Source organism: Centruroides vittatus, unplaced genomic scaffold (genome assembly GCF_030686945.1).
Source record: "Centruroides vittatus isolate TY-2023 unplaced genomic scaffold, ASM3068694v2 contig_738, whole genome shotgun sequence".
In the NCBI taxonomy this organism is placed as follows: domain Eukaryota; kingdom Metazoa; phylum Arthropoda; class Arachnida; order Scorpiones; family Buthidae; genus Centruroides; species Centruroides vittatus.
The window spans coordinates 3,081,892-3,106,903 of record NW_027122474.1 but is presented as its reverse complement, the minus strand read 5'-3'; the positions used below and the strand labels follow the sequence as shown (position 1 = coordinate 3,106,903).

Below are 25,012 nucleotides of genomic sequence, written 5' to 3'. Positions count from 1 at the left end.
TCTTCAACTTCTTTTTCAGCTTAGATAGTAGTCGTGGGCGTTGATAAACAGAAAAATTCTATTCATCTCGATAGAAACATTACTCGTCTCAAATTTACCAATTTTCACAATCTGACTACCAATCATTGAGACTTTAGTTTGTCTAAGAAAGCCACTTCAGGATTAAAGGCTGTTTCATGAAAGAATCCGGACACTGTACAGTTACTGCATAAGATTGCTTGTCCACCATAATTTTGGTGTTGGATTTCCCTGAAATAGTGTTGATACTCGTACCAACACCAGTAAACTTGGTAATCTCTCATTGTAAAATCGGTGATCCAATACAGATATATTCAGTAGATTGTATGAAAGTTAAGGTGCTTCCTGAATCAATGAATACAGCTACACGATGCTCACAAATTTAAATGATTTTTGAACATTTAGCACTCTGTTTTTTCACTGATTGCTTTGTAACTCACCTTTTGTCCAGTTTGTTTACCGCATTCTGCTGCAATATGTCCACATTTCTAGCAATGGAAACATTTTTCCCTTTCTACTTATTGGGACATTTAGCATGAATACCTTAAATTTCGGTTTAATGTTTCGTTTCATCATCTCATAATTAGATAATTTATTTCTAAAATTTTTAACGGTTTTCATTCTATAAAGCAAATATTTGTTAGATTTATCATCCCGGATGCCTTCCATAATATACTGAAGCATCCTCATCAGCATATGAAGCAATTTCTAACATCCTGTACAAATATTTGTGATAGGATTCGTCTGATATCTTTTTTCTTTGTGACAATTCTTTGTGAACTCGTCGACTGTTTATCTTCAATGAGAACTCTAATTTCAAAGTCTTTTCACATGTTTCTACAACTTTGCACAGAGTTTAAAACTGGTAAGTAATTTGGCAGAACCTTTCAAAAGTCGTTTTGCTTAAACAATATTTTGCACATCAGTCCATCCACAAACGTTACTCATTTCATGTAATTCATTGATCCATTTATAAATATTTACTTCGTCATCATCGCTGAATGTGTATATAAGGATTCTTCAACATCCTTGAACGGGAGTACAGTTCTTGTCTCCGTCGAACTTTAAACTGACTTAATTTGAATGTGATATCTAGATCGAGTATTGTCGTTGTCTTCATTAAAATTAGTGCCTTCGTCTTTGAGTTTATCATCATCCCCATTATGTTATCGTCACTGTTTTTTTTTTTACATCATCATCTTTTTCTTCTTCCTTGCGAATGGACGTCTATAGTCTTTCAATCAGTTTTCTTATCACTAGTTCCCTTAATTCCCTCGTCTTTTAAATTCTCTTTCTCAATCTACGATTTTCATTTTAAAAATGTTTGACGGTTTCAAATTCGTCAAACACTGGCCAGCTTCCTTCACGCTATCTTCTTCCATTCCGTTTCTTTAAGTCAAACGTCAGACTCAACAGTTTTTAATCTGATCTACTTCTTTCTGTTTTTATCTCAGAAGAGCCTACAAATTTGTGGGATTTTGATATAAGAGAATCTAATGCGGGAATAACTAGATACATATTTTAATAAAGAAAAACAAAAAAGAACGATTGCAGAACGTCTTAACAGCTTAACAACCCATTTTATGACAATAAACACTCTCTTTTCGAACGTTTTTTTACATCTCATTCCATTTTTCATGCCCGCATACTTGAAACGTCATTCTTTATTTTTATTTTTAATCCTACAATATCTTTTACAATGATCAGTTTCATCATCTGATTAGTTTTTTTTTAAATTAACAATAATATTAATATTTTTAGGAAGTTACACAAGTTATAATAGTTTCTTTGTTAATTTTACATATTTTTCTTAATCAAAAATTATTTACTGATAAAGTATTTTTCAACAGAATACATTTTTAGTGTTTGAAAAAAAATAACAGAAAAATATTTGGCAGAATAAGTATTCAAGCAGTCTACAGAAACAAGTCGAAAACAAGAGTTTCCAATCGATTGAACAGTAGGTCCTTGGTCCAGCCTGTTGAGTAGTTTCCTTTCTCCGGCGATTATGTAAAATCCACTTTTCTGTCGACAGAACAGAAGTCGTGTGAATCGAACCGTTTTTTCCCCCAACCTTTCTTCTGTCTGTGGTTTTCACTATCCTATAGCTTGCTGACCTCACAAGTCGCTTTGGATCTTACTTGGTTGAATTCTTGGTAGACTGGAAACATCTTATATCCTTTAAATGCTCTTTCTCTCAAGAATATATATATATTTATATATATAAATATACATTTGCTTTTTATTACACGCATTGTACTTTAGAAAATAGCATTTTGAATTCTATTCTTTCATCTTAATAAAAAATTTTTGTAAGTAAAATAAAGGCGATTTATTTTTTAGAAAATAATCGTTGTTGTAAGCTTTATTGTTTAATCAAACAAAAGAAATATTTAGATATTACTCAGATTTTTATTCACGGAATATTTATTTTTATGTTCTTACATTTTTATGTGCATTTTTATCTCTTCCATTATTTATTTATTTAATAGAATAAAATACATCAAAGTCTACACGCATTTAACTCACTTTATGATGAAAATAATTAACGTTAAGATAATTAATGTCAATTAATTCCATTTAAATATTGTTAAATATATCGTAATATATTAAATATTGTTTGCTTTTAGTTGAAATTAATAATAATAATATTATATACAACTGAACTGTATCTAAATATTTAAATTTTCTGAATATTTATATGATATAAAATCAACCATTTTTCATTCTTAACAATAACTAAAGTCGTTTTAAAACGTATAATTTAATTACTTACGTTTCAAAATGACAATTGAGAGTTAATGCAATATCCTTGTATATTTTCTCAGGAGGATAACACTTTGAAGTAAAATATGCAAAAGTCCAATATAACACTTAAAATATTTGACATTGTAAATTAGTAACAATATTATACGAGATTCCGAGATATAAATTATATACAAAAATACGTAATATTTTTTCCTAACTCTTTTTTTTTAAATTTTAATTTCGCATTAACGACAATTAAGAGATGTTAAATCACTTAAAAAATAAGACTGATACATTGAGTTAGATTCTTTATTTATTTTATTTTCTAGTTTTTTTTCACCTCTTAAGTATCCTGCAAAAGAAAGAATAAGATGGTGAAATGTAGAACGGTTGGTCAAAGTGGCTAGCAGTAGTTTATCGATAAAAACAAAGAAACAAATAAAAAAATTATCAGATTTTTCTGAAATAAAAGTGTGAGCCTGTTCAGTAGCAAATGCGAAACAAATGGATTTGCTGTTTTCTTTTTAAAAAATCAAATTTTCTTTCTACTGAAACAAAGAAGAGATTGGTTATTTTATTTCGTATTCCTCCCCATATGGATAAGAAGAAGAATATATATATATATATATAGGTAGAGGGAGAGAAGGAGAGAGTATGTGTGTGTGTGTGTATACAAGAAATTTCACTATTTATTACTTTATAGAAAAGATTTTAGGTACATAAACAATTTAATTGAATCAAGAAACTATTGTAGAAAAACATTTTTATTCATATTACCGAATAAATTATATAAAATCCGGTTTAATCCAGCCGACATTTACAGCATCATACCAACTATTCCAGTTAAAAAAAAAGGAAAAAATAAGTAAAAGTTTTTTTTCTATTTTCAAAAATACCTGAAGGAATACAATAATAGGAAAAAGTAAATCAATATTTTTGTATATTTCCTTACTCCTATTTAATTTTATTATTTTTAAAGGTAGAATTTTTGAATTCGTTTGTAATTAGCATCAATTGGGTATATATTTCTTTTTGTCTAGGTAATTTACGAATTTTATTATTATTATTTCTTGTTCTTCTTCTTCTCGATAATCCAATAAATTACCTTAGGATACCAGAATGATGATTAATGCGATAGCAAATAAGGGCGAACAAACTTCGAATATTGACTTGACTTAATTACTTACTAGAATAATCGATAAAGAATTTCTTAAACGACAGGTGAAATTGTATATCCCACACCTTAACAAACAACAACTATCTCACTTTTTAAAGGATCTATCCCTTCTATTTTCCATGCAATTTTTTTAATCTTTAAAAGTTTTTAATTCCATTTTTTTAGTATGTCTACACGTCTTCTAGAACCTAATTTATAGTTTCAGGTAGTCATATATGTAGCTAGATTGATATGTAATATTCAAACTACTATAATATTTATAGCTCTATAAAGTTGTATATATTTGCGAAGTTCTATATATGTATCGTCAATCATGCTCAACACGTAAACTACGACCAAAATCGATACAAACTAATAAGAATTGTCGATAAATTATAAGTAAAGTTTCTATATTAAGACAACAATTAAGTATAAATGTAATAAAATAAACAATGATCTATTATTCCATTAGTGTTTGGAACATACCTGAGGTTATAGTAATTACTAATAAGGTAAACCATTCTTCAGAAAGTAAATGGATATGATATTATTACTATATTAAATTGCCTGAAGCCATTGATGTTGCTGATTGTGTATCACTTGTCGTAAAGAGACACGTGTACAAAGTATATTCATTGACTTTGATGTAACTCGAATCCTTCACATACACGAGCTCTTTATGTAATTTATGATACATGGTCACGGATACAAAGTGCAGATGTAGATAATATCCCTATCAATCCCCATAGTCTTGTGCATTTGACAATATGATACAATATGCTAAACTTGCTGACGACAGGTTGGTTGAGACCTTGGATTAACTGAATGGATCAATAAGTTAGCTTTGTTATCCGTAACGGCGATAATGTCACCAGCTGTGACACCAACCGAAGGAATAGATGAACCAATTGGAAACTTACTAAGAATACTAAAGTTATTAAATCATTGTTGATTTTAGTTATTTGACGTTTTATAATGGTTATAAATTCTTAAAACGAATCATCACTTGATATTTATGCATTTTCTGTTAACTGAAATGTAACCAAAATGTTTTAAAATGTATTTTCTGTCTCGTGAGTGTTTCTTGCATCATTCTCTTAGGTTCCTTCATCTAATTATAATGCTAATTAACTTAGATTTATATATATATATAAGAAATTAATGATTAAATTTATACATTATTTTTTCCTTAATTTTCTTACAGCTTCAATCCTGTACACAGCTGTTATACGCGGTAAAGTGGCATTGCCTTGTGACATATCACCTCCAGCTGCCGATGATGCGGTAGTGTTAATTTTATGGTATAAAGACGAAGACCCTGCCCCAATCTATACTTTAGATGCTAGGAGAGGAACAGTCGAACAAGCGAGGCAGTCATCTAGTCCACATTTGGACAGTAGGGCTTACTTCAATATGATCAACAGGCCGGCTTTCCTGCAACTAGATCCTGTACAAGAAGGTGATGCTGGAGAATACAGATGCAGAGTTGATTTTCGGAAAGCAAGGACGGTCAATACTGTCATTACATTAAAAGTTATAGGTAAGAGATGGTTTTCTTACACCACCCTAAAGCTCGATGTAACATAGATTAACGAAATAATAATTAAACACATAGCATCTTTCGAATTCATGTAAATAGAAAGTTTATATTTAAAAAAAACTTATATTAAATCACCCATATTACATAAAATCATCACATAGGTTGATGAATGGGAATTAAGATTGTCATTTCGGATATTAATAATCGATTCACTTTAATATTCATAATGATAGGATGTATTATTAGGAGTATTAATATCCTAAAGCATTAATTAGTTATCATTTATACAGGAAATCTATTACAACTCATTATAATATTCTATAACTAGTTATTTATTAATAATTAATAAGCATACATTATTGTGGTAAATAGGTTTTAGTAATTTATTCACATCTCCAAGGATACTTATTATAAGATTACAGTTAAATCATTTGATACTAGAAAGATATAAATGAAAGCTTTCAAACCGCTAACTATTATCTTCATTCCTTAGTGTTTTACTGTTTTCTATCCAAAACTTAGCCTGTCGATGACAACAGCTATAAATAATGGAGAAAGACAGAAAGTATAAAAAGTTTCATGTCGTGTTAAACTGTACCCGACGGTTGTTACTGTCATTACGTCAAAGTTTCTGTTTTTGGGGGAAGAGGATGAGATAAAAAAAAGTAAAATAAAAAAAAATATCCAGAACAATAGATCTGTTCTACCTAAGATCAAGGAGTGTTTCGGAGAGGCAGATAAAAGGTTGTGATAAATCACGCTCTTGTTTTACCATCTTCAATATGTGGCATGGTACAACGAACATCAGCTGGATGGCAAAATGTCTACTATGTAATAATAATAAAAACGTTGTCAGGTTTTTTTTTCCTTTCTTTCTTTTCTCTTTTTTCTATACGTTGCAAGCAATCTAGATGCTGCTGCTACTTTTTTGGGGGGTTGTGATTTCAATATTGTATATAAAAGGAAAAATAATTTTGATAGAATGAAATTTTTTTTTAAAGTATTCTTTTAAAAAGAAATTCTTTTTATATTTTCTTGATCTTGTTAATTATTTTTCTCCTTTTATATCTAGTCACAGAATTTTTATTTTAAAAGTTTTTCTTCTACTTTTCCGCTTTGATAATATAAAAAATATAACTTATAAACTTAGTATTTAATAAAAATAAACTTATATAAATTATTTTTACATTGTTTAATTGTAATTAGAGGCTTATAAAAATAGTGTAAAATTGTTAAATATACAATAAATTTTTATTATTTTTAGATTTTTTATATCATTTTTAAGTAATTTTAACAATATAATAAGACATAAGTTGACTACATTAAACAGGATATATTGACTTTACATGTAAGATTTCTCTATAATCAAGCATGTTCATGTTGATAACTTTGTAATTTTCTTCGTTTATATATAATATTATAATGAAATTTGAGTAATAAATTAACTGTTAAGTAAATTTACGTAAAAAAAAACATAAGCTACCTCAACACCAACATAACGTTAAAGTATTTTTTTTAATATGTTATAGGAATAATCTTAATTACATATTATGCGAACTCGAGAGTAATTTACATAACAATTTCAACACAATTTTATAAGATAAATGGTATTTTTGAAAGACAATTTAAGAAAAGAGACCGAAATCATTTATGATGGTGGCATTACACCATAGGAAAATATCTATATTCCACACCATAAGTCTTGGCTTATGGAGCCATCGATATGCATAAAATACACTCTACCAATGCAGGTAATGACTTATGAGAGTAAAGTTTATATCAAGTTAAGAAATATTTTTACTTCTCCACCCATCTTTCTCTCGAGTCGTTTGTTTTTTCAGTGAAATTTCAAGTAAAGTGAAGTGCATCGCTTACTACGAGAGAGAGAGAGAAGAGAGAGAGCAACTCCCCAACAGCAGCAGTGATAAATAACTCTACTCTAAACGGTCCTAAGAAAGAAGAAAAAACAAAGTAGAATATCCAACGATTTCTGTCGCAACTTTCTGATGGCACGCCACGATTACACGGAAGGAATGGAAATTGTCCTTAATAACGATCAGATGCAGCGTCACGATGAAGAATGGAAGTATATTTATCGCACGCTATATCCAATCAAGGAATGGGAGATACTCGCTCTCATCTATCACGACAAACTTATACTTTTTTGAAAAAGGGTGGGAAGTGGAAAGAAATAAATTCTGTCCACTTTCATACAGCTACACCACTATCCAAAGTACCACAGGGATGGAATGATACCGACTGATATCGAATATCCAATTTCTCTCTCAGGTCGATCCCAGAGAAATGCCACAGGACCTAAAGTATTCACTTTTATACATTTGGCAGATGGACTAGGTGCGTGTAGTAGACTTTCTTTCCTTCTTCCACCCCTGAATGTCATATCTTAACGAATTTTTACTCTCTAAACACTTAAAGATCTATTTATACGAAAAATTCTACATCGAAATTATCATTTATATACAAATTCAATTGAGCCCAACATTAATTTTCATAATTTCTTTCTTCTTTGTACCTTCGTACACGTATCATTCCTCTCCTGATCGATATATTATTATATTCTTAGTTTCCTCCAGAATCAATCTACCTTAACAAAAGACTATTATCGATTATTTGAAATTGCATAAAAATATGGAAGGTTATAAATCAAATTTTTATTAATTTAATATAAATGACAACTGATAAATTACTTATTAATTATATTACATAAAAGTTATGCTTTGTAACTTATAATAATTTAACTTTCTATCGAATATTTGCGTGATTTAGTTTGCAAGAATGGAATTTTTTCCCCTTGTTTTTAATTAAATAATTAAATATAATTTTTATAAAACATTTTATAAGTTGAAAAATAGAAATAATTTCTTCAAATATATAAAATAATTTGAAGAATTTTTGATGATTTTAAACGTATTTTAAGATCGATTATATTTAATATTTTATAAGAAAATTAGGGATATTTTATAAAAGAATTTGTTTAAAATTAAATTTTTATAATTTTTAAGAACTTTTTATTGAATATTTTATAAGAGGAAGTTCAAACTTTCTGAGGAAATTTCTTATAAGCATCACAAATTTTCAATTTTCAGCAGCATTTTTCAGCAATTAAAATTAAGAATTTATATAAAAGTTAAAATAAATAAATAATTTTCATAATTTTTAAACAATTTTTTTAATATTCAAATATTTCACGTATTGATAAAAATCCTCACCGACATTTCTTTCATCACTCATTTAAGAGACGAAATACCTTCTTTATTTTATAATATTTTCTTTCTTCCTTTTTCCTAATTTTTTAAAACTTAAGAAATCTGTGATTAATGAGATTAAGCATTCTTAAATTTTATCTATTGATTTCTTTATATAAAAAGACAAAAAACAGGAAAAGAAAAAAATTTTATAACTTTAGTTTATCTCTTAATTGAAAATAGCAAAATTAAACAGAAAATCCTGAAAAAATTTAAGATAAAAATTAATTAAGAAATACTTTTTTTTTGAAAAGGAACTGTCATGTTAAAGTAACTAACTCTTAGGATAAGTTTTAGTATATAGATAATCCTCATTCGTGCCTAATTTGGAAAGATACACAAAGGTCTAATTAGAACTGTGACTCAATAACATTTGTCTTTACAATTCATTGAAAGTTTGATTTCCCTTGCGTAAAATCTGCATAGATAACCAGAAATTTATTACACTTACATAATTTCCTGTAAACAAAATTTTAAAAAAAGAACATTTATCGATTTGTATCAAAGTTTTTCAACCCCCTCCAACCATTTCTTTTACTCCTACGACAAACAGCATCTTACACTAATTTGCATCTTCAATCTAACTTGTATCGTTGAAAATCTAAAGAAAATCTAAGATAAAGTAAATTTATACATATATTTTACAAGATTTAACATAATTTAACACTTTCTAAACTTAAAAATATGGAATTTATAAACACATTTATCATTTATATATACTTAAACTATATATACAAGCGCACACGTTGGATGCCCGAATATATATATATATATATATATATATATATAAGGTATTGCAACAAACCATAGATTAACATTAGCATTAATTTAACTCTCCAAAGTCAACTGATTATATTATAATTCTGTTTACAAAATAGCCACATGCTAATTGCTTAGGAATTTCGAATGATTGTCAGAAGATGACGGTTGACGTGATTTGAATGTATCGATTAAATGTAAGATCGATAAGCAGACAAAGTGACAACTTTCTCGTTTCTACACAGTAAAATATCATTAAAAATTTAATAAAATATCAAAATATATTATCTTTAACATCTATAAAAATACATATACACAAAAAATATTTATATTTAATAATAAAAATTAAGCAGACAAAGTGATAAACTTTGTCAGCTTAGAGATAATGTTGCGACTTTACGCATTAAAATATTATAAAAAATTTAGTGAAATATTAAAAAATATAATGTTTAAAATCTATAAAATATATATTTATGGAAAAATGTTCTCATTTGACAATAAAAATTAAGTATTGAATGTGGTATGCTCCTCAGCCTTTAGTTAGAAAATTATCATTTTGTACGCTAAATTATCATTAAAAATTAAATTAAATATTAAAAAACATAATGCTTTAAAACCTATAAAATAAAGAAAACTTTACAGTTTAGCAATAAAATAATTGTAAACAGCTATAAAATTAATCTTTTCAGCGCATAATTAACGTCGGATTTCCTGTCAAAAATACAGCAAAAAGTGGCTTCATTTTTCATATTTCTTTACATAAAAATATCTTGTTTTACACGTTAAATAAATACTTAATAGAATTATTATTATTATAAAGTTTAAACTTTAAAAAAAAGAGAAAATTTATATTCAAAAAGTGGAAATCTTGAATAAAAGACAGGTCAAGGAAATGAAATGTTAGCAAAAATATCAAAGAAAAAGTTAAAGGTTTTAGCTATAGAAAGTCGTTTGTGTCACGAAGAGTACAAAGAATACGAGATGATAATTGTATCATAAATTCGCAGACTCCATTTCTCAAGTGGTGAGAAGCATATTCTTTGACAGCAAAGTACCGCATGCTTTTGTAGATGCTTGACGAGATGTTTCTTCATATTTTCCCACCATTAATCATTACGTCCAAAACCGTGAAACGTTTCATTCGTCTGTAAATTGATTGAATTTTTGTCGTACAATACTCAACGTTAGCGATACATAACGTATCATCTACTATAAAAAATCATATATTATATCAAAAAATACTCTTTTTTTATAAAGTTTTTCAGGTTTATTTTTAGAATATTGAATAATTATTCTATATATGATAGTACTGGATGTGAATATATACTGTATAGGAAGAGAGAGAGAGGGGGGAGAGAGATGTCATATTATGAGTCGTAGTTTAATCTATAAGACATAAATAACTTATTTTTATTTATATTAAAAATTAAATACATCTTTTTTCGAGTATTAAGTGAATTTTTAAATAAAGATTTAAACAATTTTTGAAGAAATTTACTGTTTTAATTGTGAAAACTAATTTTTTTTGCGTTGAAAAACAATGAAATTTTAATACTTTTAGAACTTTTTTACGATGAAAATTCAGATTTTTCAGTTTGAAATTTTGATTTATTTTTATGAAAATTTTGAATTATATTTGGGAAAACTTAATTTTATTTTTTTCACTTTTAAGTCAAAGTTGTTTACGTTGAAAAACAAAGAAAAATAAATTTTACATATTAGAATTCATCCACGTCGAAAATCAGGTTAAACTTTTCATACTAAAAACAGGGGGGAAAAGGATGAAATTTAAGAATGCCAAACTTTCATTGAAAAAATTCAAACTGAGTTTCACCACTTGAACAAAAATTCACTAAATTTTTCACTTTGAAAAATATAAAAAAATTTTCAATATATAAAAACAAAATTTAGCATATAATAAATAAGAAATTAAATTTCAACTCATCTTAAAAAAACATACAATTTAAATAGAAGGAAAAAAGAAAGAAGAGGGAGAAAACACAATTTTTCTTCTCTCAATCTAAAAAAAAATACAAATAAGGAAATAAATTCAATTTATTTCTATTTAAAACTAAACTTTCCTACTAAAATTTTAATTTTATATAATAATCGAATAATTACATAAAATAATAATAATAATAATAAAAATTCAAGTGAAAATTGAGAAAAATGGGTACGAATGGAGAAAATTCGAAGGTTTCTCACTCATCATTCATGTGTTGACAACTTAATTAATCCTCGACTCTAATATTAATAACGTTGAATGTATCCTTATAGTCTATGTTTATCCTTGAGGTAGAAAAATTTTTGGAAATCTACCAGAGAGATAACGAGTCTTCGATTTCTTGTATGTATATATACACAGTAAGCTATCGTTGGTACTGGCATTATGTCAATAGATGGTATAATGTATGATGTATCAGAGCTAGTTGTTCAGCACTTTTCAAAGACAAATCAGAATTATTAGAGTGATGGCTCATAAAATATTGGAAGAGGGAAGAGACAATGATTGCAGGGTGTAATGAAATGTCATGCAATGCATGACGAACCTGATTTAAAAACGGTTCCAATCAATAAATTCTCCCTCTTTGACTTTATTGAATACGTCACTTTTCAATGAGATTTGAATATCTTAAGCAATTTCTACTAAAGAATTTGCAAATTAAATAAGTTTTCTTTTTTTAATTCTATTTTATAAATATATTTTTTTAAAAATCATTCGCATTTTACATGCTATAATGTGAATTAGTTGGGCTGCAATTTTTAAATTGCAGATTTATGTGTTTTCAGGATCTCGATTTTCATCTAGCTTGCTATATTTGTTCTCGATTTTCATCCCCATTAGTTACATACGAACTTCCGGTCTTTACCGAAAACCACATGATTTCGATTCAAAATTTTCTCGCGTACGGAGCAAGATAGATGACAGGCAATTCTCGATTGCTATCGGGAGAAGTATGATGTACAGGGGCAAGACATTTACTAAAATCCAGATCCAGATGTGGAAAGCTGAGGAAGACCACGATTAACGGAATTCCGGTCTGGACCGGAAGTTACGTGATTTTATTTTTAAATGAAAAGATTATTAAAATTGCAGTCCTACATTGTGACGTTGTCACAATAAATAATTGCTCATTATTTTGAAAGTTTTATTTCTTAAATTGTTTAGAAGAAATTCGACTAATTTCATCGTCGTTGAAGAAGAAGAAATTTGAAGTTTTCGTGTTTGAAATAATGAATTTTCTCGTTGGAAAAAAATGAAAAATGACCTTTTTTTATGTTAGTAATTGGAGAATTTTTATATCGATGAAACAAATCGAAATTTCTACGTTTCGAAATTGGAAATAAAAAGGTTTATGTTTACCGTTGGAAACAAAAAGATTTTAATATTCAGAGAGTAATTTTCATCTTTCATATTGGAAACAGAAACATTTTCACGCCGAAGAAATAAATTTGAAATTCTCGTGTTTGAATGTGAAAAATGTTTATGTTGAAGAAACAAATTGAATTTTTACTTTAAAGCAGGCAAGTTTTCCTATTTTAAAAAAAACATAAGAAATTTTTTTATATATATTAGAAACGTAATATTTTTACATCTTATAAACAAGTTAAAATTCTATAGTTTGAAATAAAAACCTGTTATACTAAAGAAATAAGTCGAAAGTATAAAAATTTTCAATTTAAAGGCAGGAAGTAAGAAATCTTCACGTTAAAAGTAAGGAATTTTTACGTTGAAAGCATGAAATGTTCACGTTAGAGCAAAAATATCTTCACGTTGGAAACAGGAAAATTTTATATTGAAAAGAGCATTTTCACGTTTTTTCGTACTAGAAACAGGAACATTTTTATATCTAAGAAACAAATTTCACGTTTTATTTACTTACCTGAATTAATAATTTACGTATAAAATTTATTTACTTTAATTAAGTGACAAATTAGTTATATAATACAAACTGTATTTAATAGAATTAATTATCATTCATTTTTTTATTAAAAGAAAAATAAACTTGTTTTAAGTTAAATTAAGAGATGAGTGGATTTAAATCATGTATAATTAACATAAGTACATAGATATGCTTTTAATATTAATTAAAATGCGTAGATTTATATATAAAATTTAATATATTTGTAAATTTTAGAGTCTAAACTTGCTTTAAATTTAGTTTCAGCAGAATTTTAAGTGTAGAAAAACCTAAAATTCTTATTATTTTCTTGCTTTGTTTTGTTATTATGAGAGGCTTACACGAAAATTAAAGTTTTATCTGAATTTTCACCTATATTATGATGTTTTAAGGTCATATTTTACACTTAGAAGGGCTAATTTTATGATTCAAATGGTTTATGCACCCATATAGACACACATAGCACGTTAAATTTCACATATTTAGCTATTCTCGTGCAACTAAAATGACCTTACCTGTAACTATGAGACATCCATATCGGTACATGTCGATTGTCATAGTGTGTTTCTACAACTAAACTTCCTAATTAGATATTTAGAACAATTAATACCCTAAATGTAATTCGCCTAAAGTTACCATTGCAATTATCATCATCATTTTCACAGATAGTTACTCAAACAGAATCATTATTTAGATAGTCACTCAGTAATTATACTCCTAATGTAATTCATTATGAGAATAATATTTTGAAGCATTTATCTATTGTCAATACCCTACATTTAATAAGTTAAATACAATTCGAGTAAAGTATTTTTTCTGTATAAATTAAAGCTTTCTAAATGGAGTGCTTCTAAAAATACCCTGGGGAGTGTAGATTATAAAAAGTTGGAAACTGAGATTTTAAGCAATTTAGACATAGAAATACCTACAATTAATAGGTTAGATATAATTGAATTTTTTTAATATAAAGGTACTCATGAAGAGGGAAATGTATTAATAAACTAAGTTTGAAAGTAATTTTAAGTGATTTTCATATAAAAATAGCTCATTTAAATGCTTTAACACAATTCTAGTGTTATGTTTTCCAATATAAATCAACGTTTTTAAATGGAACATTTCTACAAAAGCACTCATCAAAAAAATGGTTTATAAAAAGAGATAAGAGTAAAAAACTGTAATTTTAAGCACTTTACACACAGGACATACCTTTTTAAAAAATAAAATTTAATACATTTAACACATAAAAAAAACATTAAGTTATTTAATTATTCTTAAAGTTAAGCTTTGAAGAATAATGTTTCATGTTTAAGAATTTGTTTGTTTATGCAAAGAAACCAAATTATCTTCTTTATAACAACGATATTGCGTATAGTAATTAGTACCTTCATTTAGCTACTATAAAAGGAAACGATTATTGTGTAATGAATAATAAACACTTTAGATGCTCATTGGTGCTTCAGTACTTGTATTCATTAATGAGTGTTGTTGGCTGTAACTTTTAAAAAAGTTTTAAAAAAAATACAAATAGTATAAGTGACAGATTGAGATATAAAATGTTAAGCATGGTTTTCTTTAAGACATTGTTTACCTTTTAGGAAAAAATCTTATATTCATTTTAAACTTTTAAAAGCTGTTATGTGAGAATCTTGTCAAAGATTGAAAAGTCTAGAGGCTAAAACGTAAGGATTATGTTTAACCATAAACAATGTAAGTTCGTAAAATGTTCAACCATTAAAAATTCTGTTATGTATTCTTTCAATATTTTATGTTTATTTTCTTGAGCATCCTAAAATTATTTTTAATAAACTTTTTTTTTTAAAGAAAATTAATTAATACAAACACCAAACAAAAGATACCTCCTCTTAATCATCCGCATCTTCATTCGCTTCTAAATTTAAAAAAATAAATAAAGAATACGTATATATTTTATATTAATTACAAGAAAATAGAATATATTTTCAATATTTTTTAGGTGTGTGTACATTTAAATTCTCTCTTGCTCTTCTTTATCCATTAATAACAATCATTAAAGTTAAAATCGAATACAGAATTGATGCTGATATTATTCACTGACATAATGCAATTTTTAGCACTGCTCTTCTGCATCATTTGTCATGTATCATTCAAATAACCAGCAAAACTGTCATTACATGGTGAAACTTAGGAGTGTACAAGGGTGGAAACATTTATTGTCTGGTAGAAACGTAAAATCAGTTTAAAACGAACCGATTTGTCTTAACTCTACAATTAATGTCAGGTGTAATTAATTAAAGTTCATGTTCATTTATCTACCCCTAGAAAATAATGAGGTTCATAATGTTAAATGGCACATTTTCTTGTTTTATCATCAACTTTATAATGCTTTTCTTTCTCTGTATAAGTGAATACAGCATCTAACTAAATTTCTTCATTTATTTTAAAGGTAAAACTTTAGGAAAAAATAATAATAATTAAAGGTTAAAGTTTAAACTAAATCTTTTACTTTATTGTTTAAGAAAATTTAAAACTTTAATTAATTTTATCTTTTATATCTAAACTCAATTAACCTTTATGTCAGAATAAAGTTGATTGGAAATTATCTTTAACGTGAGTAGGTGTCGATATCATTTGGTTATCAATTAAATTATTAATATTATAAGAAAAAATATTGTTAATGGAGTGTTTGAATACTTTGAAGACGTTTATAAACTTATTTAATATTTAATGTTTGAAAAGATTTTTCTATAAATTATAAAATTATTCACACTTTTTCTAACTAGAATGGAGGCAACCTCACTTAACTTTTATGTACATTAATAATAATAAAATTTTAAAAATGTTATTTTTTAGTGGAAAATTTATATTTCGATACATAAATAAATTATTTATATAAATATATTTAGTAGGAGATTATATAGAAAAGTTACTTTAACAATAAAAATCAATATGTTTATAGTAGCTTAAATCCTTATGTAAGTTGTACTTAAAAACTACTTATAAATGTAATTTTTATAAAGGAAAATATGGTTTTAAAATATCATTTTATTATTTAAAATTTTTAAAAATAATTTAAACAAGCTTAATAGCAATTTTTGTAACAATATATCCCGCAGAAAGAGTCAATATAAGCTTACACATAGACACGTTACTGTAATTATATTAAGTAATTTACGTGAATTTACAACATTTAAATGTTTAAAATATTGAAATTTATGCAATAGCATTTATATTATTGTTAAAATGATTAAAATATTAAATATATTAAAATAATAAACTTTAAAAAAAGATGAAAATACAGGAGCAAGTTAATTGATAATGCTAGGAATTGTTAGAAAAACATCTTAATAATGATGCTAATAGAATTTTTTTCGACTTAGTAAATTTACATAACTCATCACACGTTGAATTTACAATAAATATTATTAAAAATAAGGAATTAATAATAAAAAAACACACAGTTTTGTATTGTGATATTACAACACATTGATCATTTTTTTTGTTTTTTTTTTAAATGTAATAAAACCTTTTGTTAAAAATTTAATTAAAGTATTCATAAACAAAATCTCGTTACATTTAATCGCAAAATAATCTAAAGAACACGAGTAAATTGCAAAAGATAAGACAAAGTAAGATTTTAAAGAGCAGTAAGAAAATGTGGGATGGAATAAATGTTGATATGACCAAATTAATCGACGTTTAAAATCGTTACGACTAACATCCTACCCCCTTTTCACTACAGGTGTTGTTTTAGTTGATACTACTACCAAGTTTATTACTACATTCTGGAAACCTCAGGTGCCATTTCAATTCTGGAACACCCGCAGAGGGTACTAACTGATGACGATGCATCCCTCTGGATCTCCACGCCTCTACTAACATTGACTGCAAGTTGATCATTATGACCTATGGGATGAAATTGTGTGATTCTCAACTATCATTTTCAACTTAGTAAACATGTGATATGTTTTCGATTTACAGTATATTCGCTTCGGTTCACTTCTATAAACTTTTACACTCTTTAGACCGAGTTAACGAACGAAACATTTCTAAGTTTATTTTATTAAAACTATAAATAACTAATATTAGACGTTATCTAAGATGATATTTGAATAAAAAGTTGTATTTTTTCCTACTTAAAATTGTTTGTTTAAGAGTTTTTTCCCCGATTCTTACGAAGTAATTTGACATGTAAAGAGATTTAACTCATATTTGTGAAGTAATCAGCTTAGTTTGTGACTTTAAACTCTTTTAATTTCTCACTTTTTTACTTGGAATTTGAAGATACTTAAGCAGATTTTTTTTTCTTTTTAAATTTACTATAATTTTTAATTTAAAAATGAATAAATCTCTTGAGTTTTAAAATAATTTTGTGACGGTATTAGTTCCAGTAAGTCACTTAAAAAATCTCAGTTACAAAAGAATGAAGTATCTCATGAAAAAAAATATATACATTTTTTCATTTAAATTACTTTAAAAAATATATAATCTATAGAAATATTTAACAAAATGCAAAGTTTTATAAGATTTAAAGTCATAAAAATTTAAAAAATATATAACTTTTCTCTTATCAATTTTACAAACAAAAAAAATCATGCTTTAAATGAAAAATTTACAATTAATTTACTTTTTTAACAAGATAAAAAAGTAATTTTTGTATAAAAATTAATTATAAAAATTTTATTTTTAAACAATTTACTTAAAAAAACAATTAACAATTTTTTACTGTTAATTAATGCCTGTTAAGATAAAAATTTTAAAGTATAATTAATAAAAAAATGTATAATTATATATAGAAAATTTAAAGAAAATTATTTTAATATATAAAGGTTTTTATAAGTTATATTCGTTTTATAAATTGTAATTAAGCATTTGAATGGTTGATGTCGACGTTTATCATAATTAAACATGAAAAAGTTTATATTAATTAATTTAATTAAAAAGATTTAAGTAGTAATAAAAAGTACTTTTATATATTTTAAAACTAGAATAAATCATTTAATTATGAATTAAATAATGACATATATACAAAATATATTTAATTATTTATCATCAAAAATAAATAAAGAATAAGATCTTAGATTTATTCCTTACCTTATTGATTATTTTATTATTTTCTTGGTTCTTTCATTTGTTTATTCTCGGATTTATTATTTATTCATTGATTATTTTTTATGATAAATAAATTTATAGAATTTTTATATTGTAATAAATTTATAAAAACATATAATAAAAAATAAATAAACAGAAAACACTATTATTTTTTATAATCAGCTAAGAATTGTAGTTTCATTGATTTAATTATTTTAATTTTTAATACGCTTTTAAAAACATTTATATTACTTTATTTTGAAAAAATAAGATAAATTAAATTTAAAATACAACAAAATTAATTTTGTTATTAAAATTTTTTAATATATTTTTATTATTATTTAATTTTAAAAGTGTGTATTTGTAATTGTGAGTATGGCATTTCATGAATAACATTGATAAGATTTCTCTAAATATTTATACATATTTATGAAAAAAATGTTTAATTTTAATAAAATTTTAAAAATTTCATAATTTTTTTTTGATATTTTAATATTAAATATTACAATTTTTTAAAAGAAAATCAGATAGAAAATAGCCTTTTACATAATACATATTATATATATATTTCAACAACAGATCGATGATAGTAATATTAATATACCACAAATAAATATAAAAAATATTTTATAATATAAAAAAGTAAGTAATTCAACTAAAGCATATATATTTATTTATAAAAATGAATAAGACAAATGTAAAAATCGTTATAAAAAACGATGAATTAGCCTCACGATCTAACAAAGAATATAATTAAACATATATATATATATATATATATATATATATATATTATTTATTTATAAAATAAATGCAAAATCTTCATATAAAACGATCAATTATCCTTATGGTTTACCAAAGACTGTAATTAAACTTCTACGACATGAGTTATATACAAATATACATATACACAGCTTCCATTGTTTATAATTTGGTATCAGAATCTATCATTTTCGCTATTAGTTTATGATACGAATGGAATTCCTTACGGTGTCATTAAATTTTCAAATCTTTGGGATCGTTTCTAATGACGATGAAATGAGAAGGCGTTTATGTTGATATTGGGTAAGATAATTAATGTACGTTCTAACTCCATTTCGTGCAACAACTACAAATTTCTAATTCAGATCTTTCCTGACATTTATTCTGCACTTTTCAATCTTTCTCGCTAATTTTCAAATTCGCATTTATGTTATTATAAGTTTAATAGCCCATTTCTAAGTGTGTATATATCTTACGAAAAATGAAATTCTATTTATTAAGCAGAGATTAATTTTAGAATTAGTTTGCAAGAGTTTATATAGAGTAAAGTAATGCTCTAATAATTTTAATTACTTATCAGGTGGATAATTTTCAGGGAATATTTTAAATGTTCTCGTTTTAATTTCGTTTCATGTGTTTAAGAAACAATAGAATTAAATATAATTTTATATAAATTCCATTTGTAACGTTGTAAGGGAATATATACAAGTAGATAATATAAATGAATAATATATATATAAATGTAAACAAGCGTGATCGTGCAATATTGAACATAAACTAGGAATAGATTCTGTTTTTTTTTCTTTCTCTTTTCTCTTCTTTCCCTTTTTTTTCTGACTTTGATATCTCTATAAATCATGAGAATGGTCAAGAGAGGTCAAGATACCTCATTTAACTTTCTCTTCTTCAATAATGTCAAACAGGAAGATACCATCTGTTATGAGGTAAAGTATTCATCGAATTTAACTTGAATTTTATCTCATTTATTTCGAATATTTTAATTCTGCACAAAATTTTGTTTAAAATTTAATAAATTTTATATTATTAATAGTGTCAAAAGGTTTAGTTAAAAGTTCACTTATTCATTCTTTAATGGAACTCATAACATAGATTTTCTCGATTCTAAGAATCATTTTAACGTTAAAAATATATAATAATTGCTAAAAATGAGAGAAGAATATGTAAAATTTAGTTCTATTTTGCATTAAAATTTATTAAACATTTGTAACTTTAAAGGACTTTGTTTTCCTTTAATATCAAGAAATTGAAGATAAGAATAAACAAAGTGCTAAAAGGAGAAGCATCATCCATTCGGTTTATTTTTAAACTTACATTTTCTAAGGTTTTAAAATATAAATTACTTTGATGTATTAATTTATATATATAATTAAGTTCAAGTTTCCTGTAAAATATATAAAATCTTACATTAAAGACATTTTGCAAAAGATTTTTCGATCGAAATGTTAAGTACCTCTTGTGTTTCTTAAAGGAAAGCACTTCGCTAATTTAAAAAAGTTCTAACGCCAGCTGTTAACATTTTTCTGCCAATTTTCACTAATCATTTGTTTGAAAAATATATTTGTAAATGGCCAGTATGTTCCTTGCTTCTTCTATCTTCATGAACGAAATTAAAGCGAATGTTTCATTGATATGCAAGCCAGTTTTTTGTAATCACCTTGGTGTAATTTGTAGTGGAGAGAGAATTTTTCTCTTGTCCACACCAACCACATCGATTTTTCTCTAGAAAAACTGGGATCTTAATTTTTAATTTCCAAACACAAAGCAGCTTTTTCACATTATTTTTCCCCCTTCATTTTCTTCTTCTTATTATTCGTTCCAAATGAGAAAACAGTCTTTTCTAACTGAAACAAAACTTCTAGATTCTAAGTAACTTCATTCTAATAAGTTCATTTATCACAATCTCGTTATGCTTGTTTGTCACGTTACGTTTGAATCGAAATAATTTCCTTAAATTATTTAAGTCCCAGAAGTGAATTTCTAAAATTAATTTAAATTATACTTAATAATAAAGACTATCCTAGTTATTATTGTACTCTAACATCATTGAAAAATTAGTTTTCCTTCTTAAGCATTCCACCATTTTCTCTAACATCCCTTCTACAAATTAAAATAATTCACACACAAGACTATCTTTGGGAATAAAATTATTTTTACTTATAAAATTAGGTTATCTGAAAATTTTAAATGGTATTAAACAATATGTACTTGGCTTGCTACCATTATTGTTATGCAAGTTACAAAATATTTGTAAAAACTCACTTGATATTTGTATAACCCCCGTCAACACGGTTACTTTGCCTTTATGTTAATAAAGATGATGATGATAATAATGATGATTATTGTTATGCAAAAGAAATCAATATCTTTATCTTTTAATCTATTGAAATTAGCATCCTTAGAGTTACAATTGTGATGAAAGGAAAATTTTGCAAAATAATAACTATATAATAAAAAAAATAATAGATAAAATCACACTTTATCTTCTTTTTTGTATTTTCCAAGGAAAATAAACATATATATCGAATTTTAATGGCTAAAATCGTGTTACTTTCTATAATAGCGTAATGGTTCGGCTTCCCTACCATACACAACACGCATTGCAGGGAAACCGACCAACTAAAAATATTAAGCATTTATTGTTATAAATTTAAACTTATTGCCGATTTTTTTTAATTTTTTAAAAAATTTATAATAAAATTATTTATTTATTAAACTATTATTAAAATGCTTGAATATTCCTATTAAAACACGTCAAATAATGTTTAGTTTTCTGAATAATTACTCAATGAATAGTAAATTTTATAAATATCTTACTGCATTTTACTGTTAAAATGTAAGTTTTACATAAAATTTTTTATATTTTAAATTACAAAAAGTGTAAATAATAATTTATAAACTTATTCAGAAAAAAAATAAATTTAAAAATTAACAAATCAAACTTTTACATTAAAAAAATAATAATAAAAAATAAAGACTCTTCCAATAAAAAGATAAAAAGACAATTTTTACTTTATGGTGTTTAAAGAAAGAAGCTATTCTTGCTATAAAACATATTGTAAGTCATCGTAGCGTATAGTAAAATTCATTCCATTCAAAAAAAAATATATATATATATATATAAACTATTCTTTAAACATTTATTTGATAAAATGACAGAAGTTATCGCATCTCCAGTTCTTTTCGGTTCATCTTCTCTGTCTTTCTTTTGTTGGCAAAGAGGACTGTTTGCATTACAGACTTCTTCTTCTGTTATTTTTCCGTCTGTTGAAGCAAGATATCGCACCACAAACATTATTCATTGAATTTCCTTATGTCTCATGTCTGCTTTCTTAGTTAGAAAAGATCGCCATCTTCTACATCTTCAGCTTCAGCTTTAGATAATTAAGACGAAGCAAGCAAAAATACAAAAAGAAGAAAGAAAAAAAAAAAAGAAAATGATACTAAAGGACAGTGATATATTGCCTCTTAATAGAAATTAATTCACCTTCTAGCCATTTATTACCTCTTGTTGTGTAACCTTCTCTATGAATAAAATATCGTGCAAATAAAATTAGTGATCGGGATGTGACATATGAGAAAGGATGATACCATGTAATCCTATTTTATTTTCTTTCTTTGTTATTATTTTTTTACAGTTAAGTAATATCACATAAATATGCAAATTTAGTTGTTCTTTCCCCCCTTTCCTCTACTTTACCTTATAATTTTCTTGTAATAAAGATATAAATTTCTTCTCTCCCTTTACCTAATAATGTAAATAATCTGAATTCCATTATGATTATTATGATTATTGTTATTAATTTTATCACTTTTTTCTATTTTAATGCACGATTTTCTTCTTTTTTACATAATAATAATAATAATAATCTATTTTTATTTTAATAAAAATTTTTAATGTGTAAAAATTGTAAAAAATCTCTAAATATTTAATAAAGATTTTCAAACGTTAATTAACCAATTTAGGTAAGTTTCTCTATATTTGTATTAATTGGTTTTTTCGGCCACCCTTATTTTGACACGTAAAAATTTTATATTTTTTGATTAAAATAGATAAATTAATAAATGAATAATTTAAATAAATTATATTTTTTACTAATTTATACAGTAAAAATGATCATTTTATCATTTTAAATTCTTCAACTTTTATAGAATTTTTCCTCAATTTATAGAGGAAAAAATTCTTCAATTTATATAGATTTTATTTTATAAAATGTTATAAACTTTTTCCCTTAAATTTTATTTTATATTCCCCCTTGAAAACTTTTAAATATAGTAAGTGAATGGCGAAAGGGCATAGCATATAAGTGACCTTAGTGTTCTAAATCGGATTTTTTGCAGAATCGGCAAATGCTCTTTCACTGACCATCCGTCATGTCTGACGAAAGATTTTGACAGACAAACAGGAAGATACAAGTACTGTCTTTGAAAACTATCGAACAATATTTCATATGATCTAACTTAAGGTTTAATGGAGTTAAAGTCAAAACTGGATATTCTATTTGTTGTCAATAATGCCAAAGAATATCGTAACATATTGCTTGCCCATACTTTATACTCTTCTTTTTATATATCGAGATTTTAAACGTTTATATTTTCTTAATTTTTTTTAACTTTAATGTTTTCTTTACATCATCTTCAATAGAGTTTTTTCTCGTTCTGCACCGTTATAATTATTTTGTTTTTTTTCATTTTTTACTCTGTTTTACGTGTTTTTTTCTTGTTTTATATCATCTTTATTATATATCTTCCTTGATTTTTTGCTTTACATCATCATAACTATACACCTCCTCTACTGTTGTTTTACATTATCATCACTGCATACTTTCCTCAATTCTTACTCTACATTATCATCATCATTAAATATTTTTCTATGTTGTATATCATCCTTTCTTATAAATGGATTTTATGAGGATATTTTCTAGTTAAATGTAGCTATGTAACTTGCATCATTTCTTGACTAATATACCATTACTTTTATTGTAAAAAATCATATTATCTATGATAAATGTATTAAGTAAGAACACACTTTTGCTTCATATAATCAAAATGCACCGCCAATTATATAAATACGAGATTGTAAAATCTTATTTTTTGATAAATTTGATACTATAGAATACCGTATAATTTAAAATTTAAGTATTATATGTGGATTTTTCACGAAATTCTTCGAGCAACTCTTTTGAAAAAAAAATATATATATATATAGCATCCTAACCATGAATTCTTTAGTTACAGCATATGAAAAATAATATATAGAGAAAATGAAAAATGGATTTTACGTTAGATTAAAGCAATGTATCAATTCACTTTCTATAAACAATAGAAAAAAGTTGGACACGTTCTCGAAAACATTGCTGATTGCTTGATTCTCACCATTTATTTTTCTCTGTTGCTAACGTTTACAATCAGAATATGGCAACGTACAGAAGATAGATGGAACAATTTGTATAAATCTTTTATCATTTACGGCTGGTGGAATAAGGTTACTACACTGAAAAATACATGTGAAAATAATAAGATATTTAATCCAAATTTTCGTATTATAAAATGAAAATTACATAAGATTTTTTTTTACGTTTTTCATCAAGATTTTCGTTAAGTTAAAACCGTAAAAAAGGAAGAAATTTTCCATTCACAACTCATAACAATAGAAACAAACAAAAGAAATTGATATCTTTACTCGTAACACGTTTTAAATTTCGTAAGAGATAACAATAATCCTCGAATCAAACGATGATTTTTCTTTCTATTATGCTTTCTACTTACAAGAAAT

General features: G+C 25.6%; 1 protein-coding gene across 5 annotated transcripts in view; it reads left to right on the top strand.

Annotated features, from left to right (window-relative positions):
• Positions 1-25,012, top strand: part of LOC136981010 (B-cell receptor CD22-like) — a 372,234-nt gene that overhangs the window by 238,545 nt on the left and 108,677 nt on the right. For all 5 annotated transcript variants that reach the window (XM_067277257.1, XM_067277259.1, XM_067277256.1 and 2 more), the window contains exon 2: positions 5,127-5,462. In XM_067277257.1, the coding sequence (XP_067133358.1) occupies positions 5,127-5,462 (336 nt within the window). The remainder of the gene's footprint in view (positions 1-5,126; positions 5,463-25,012) is intronic.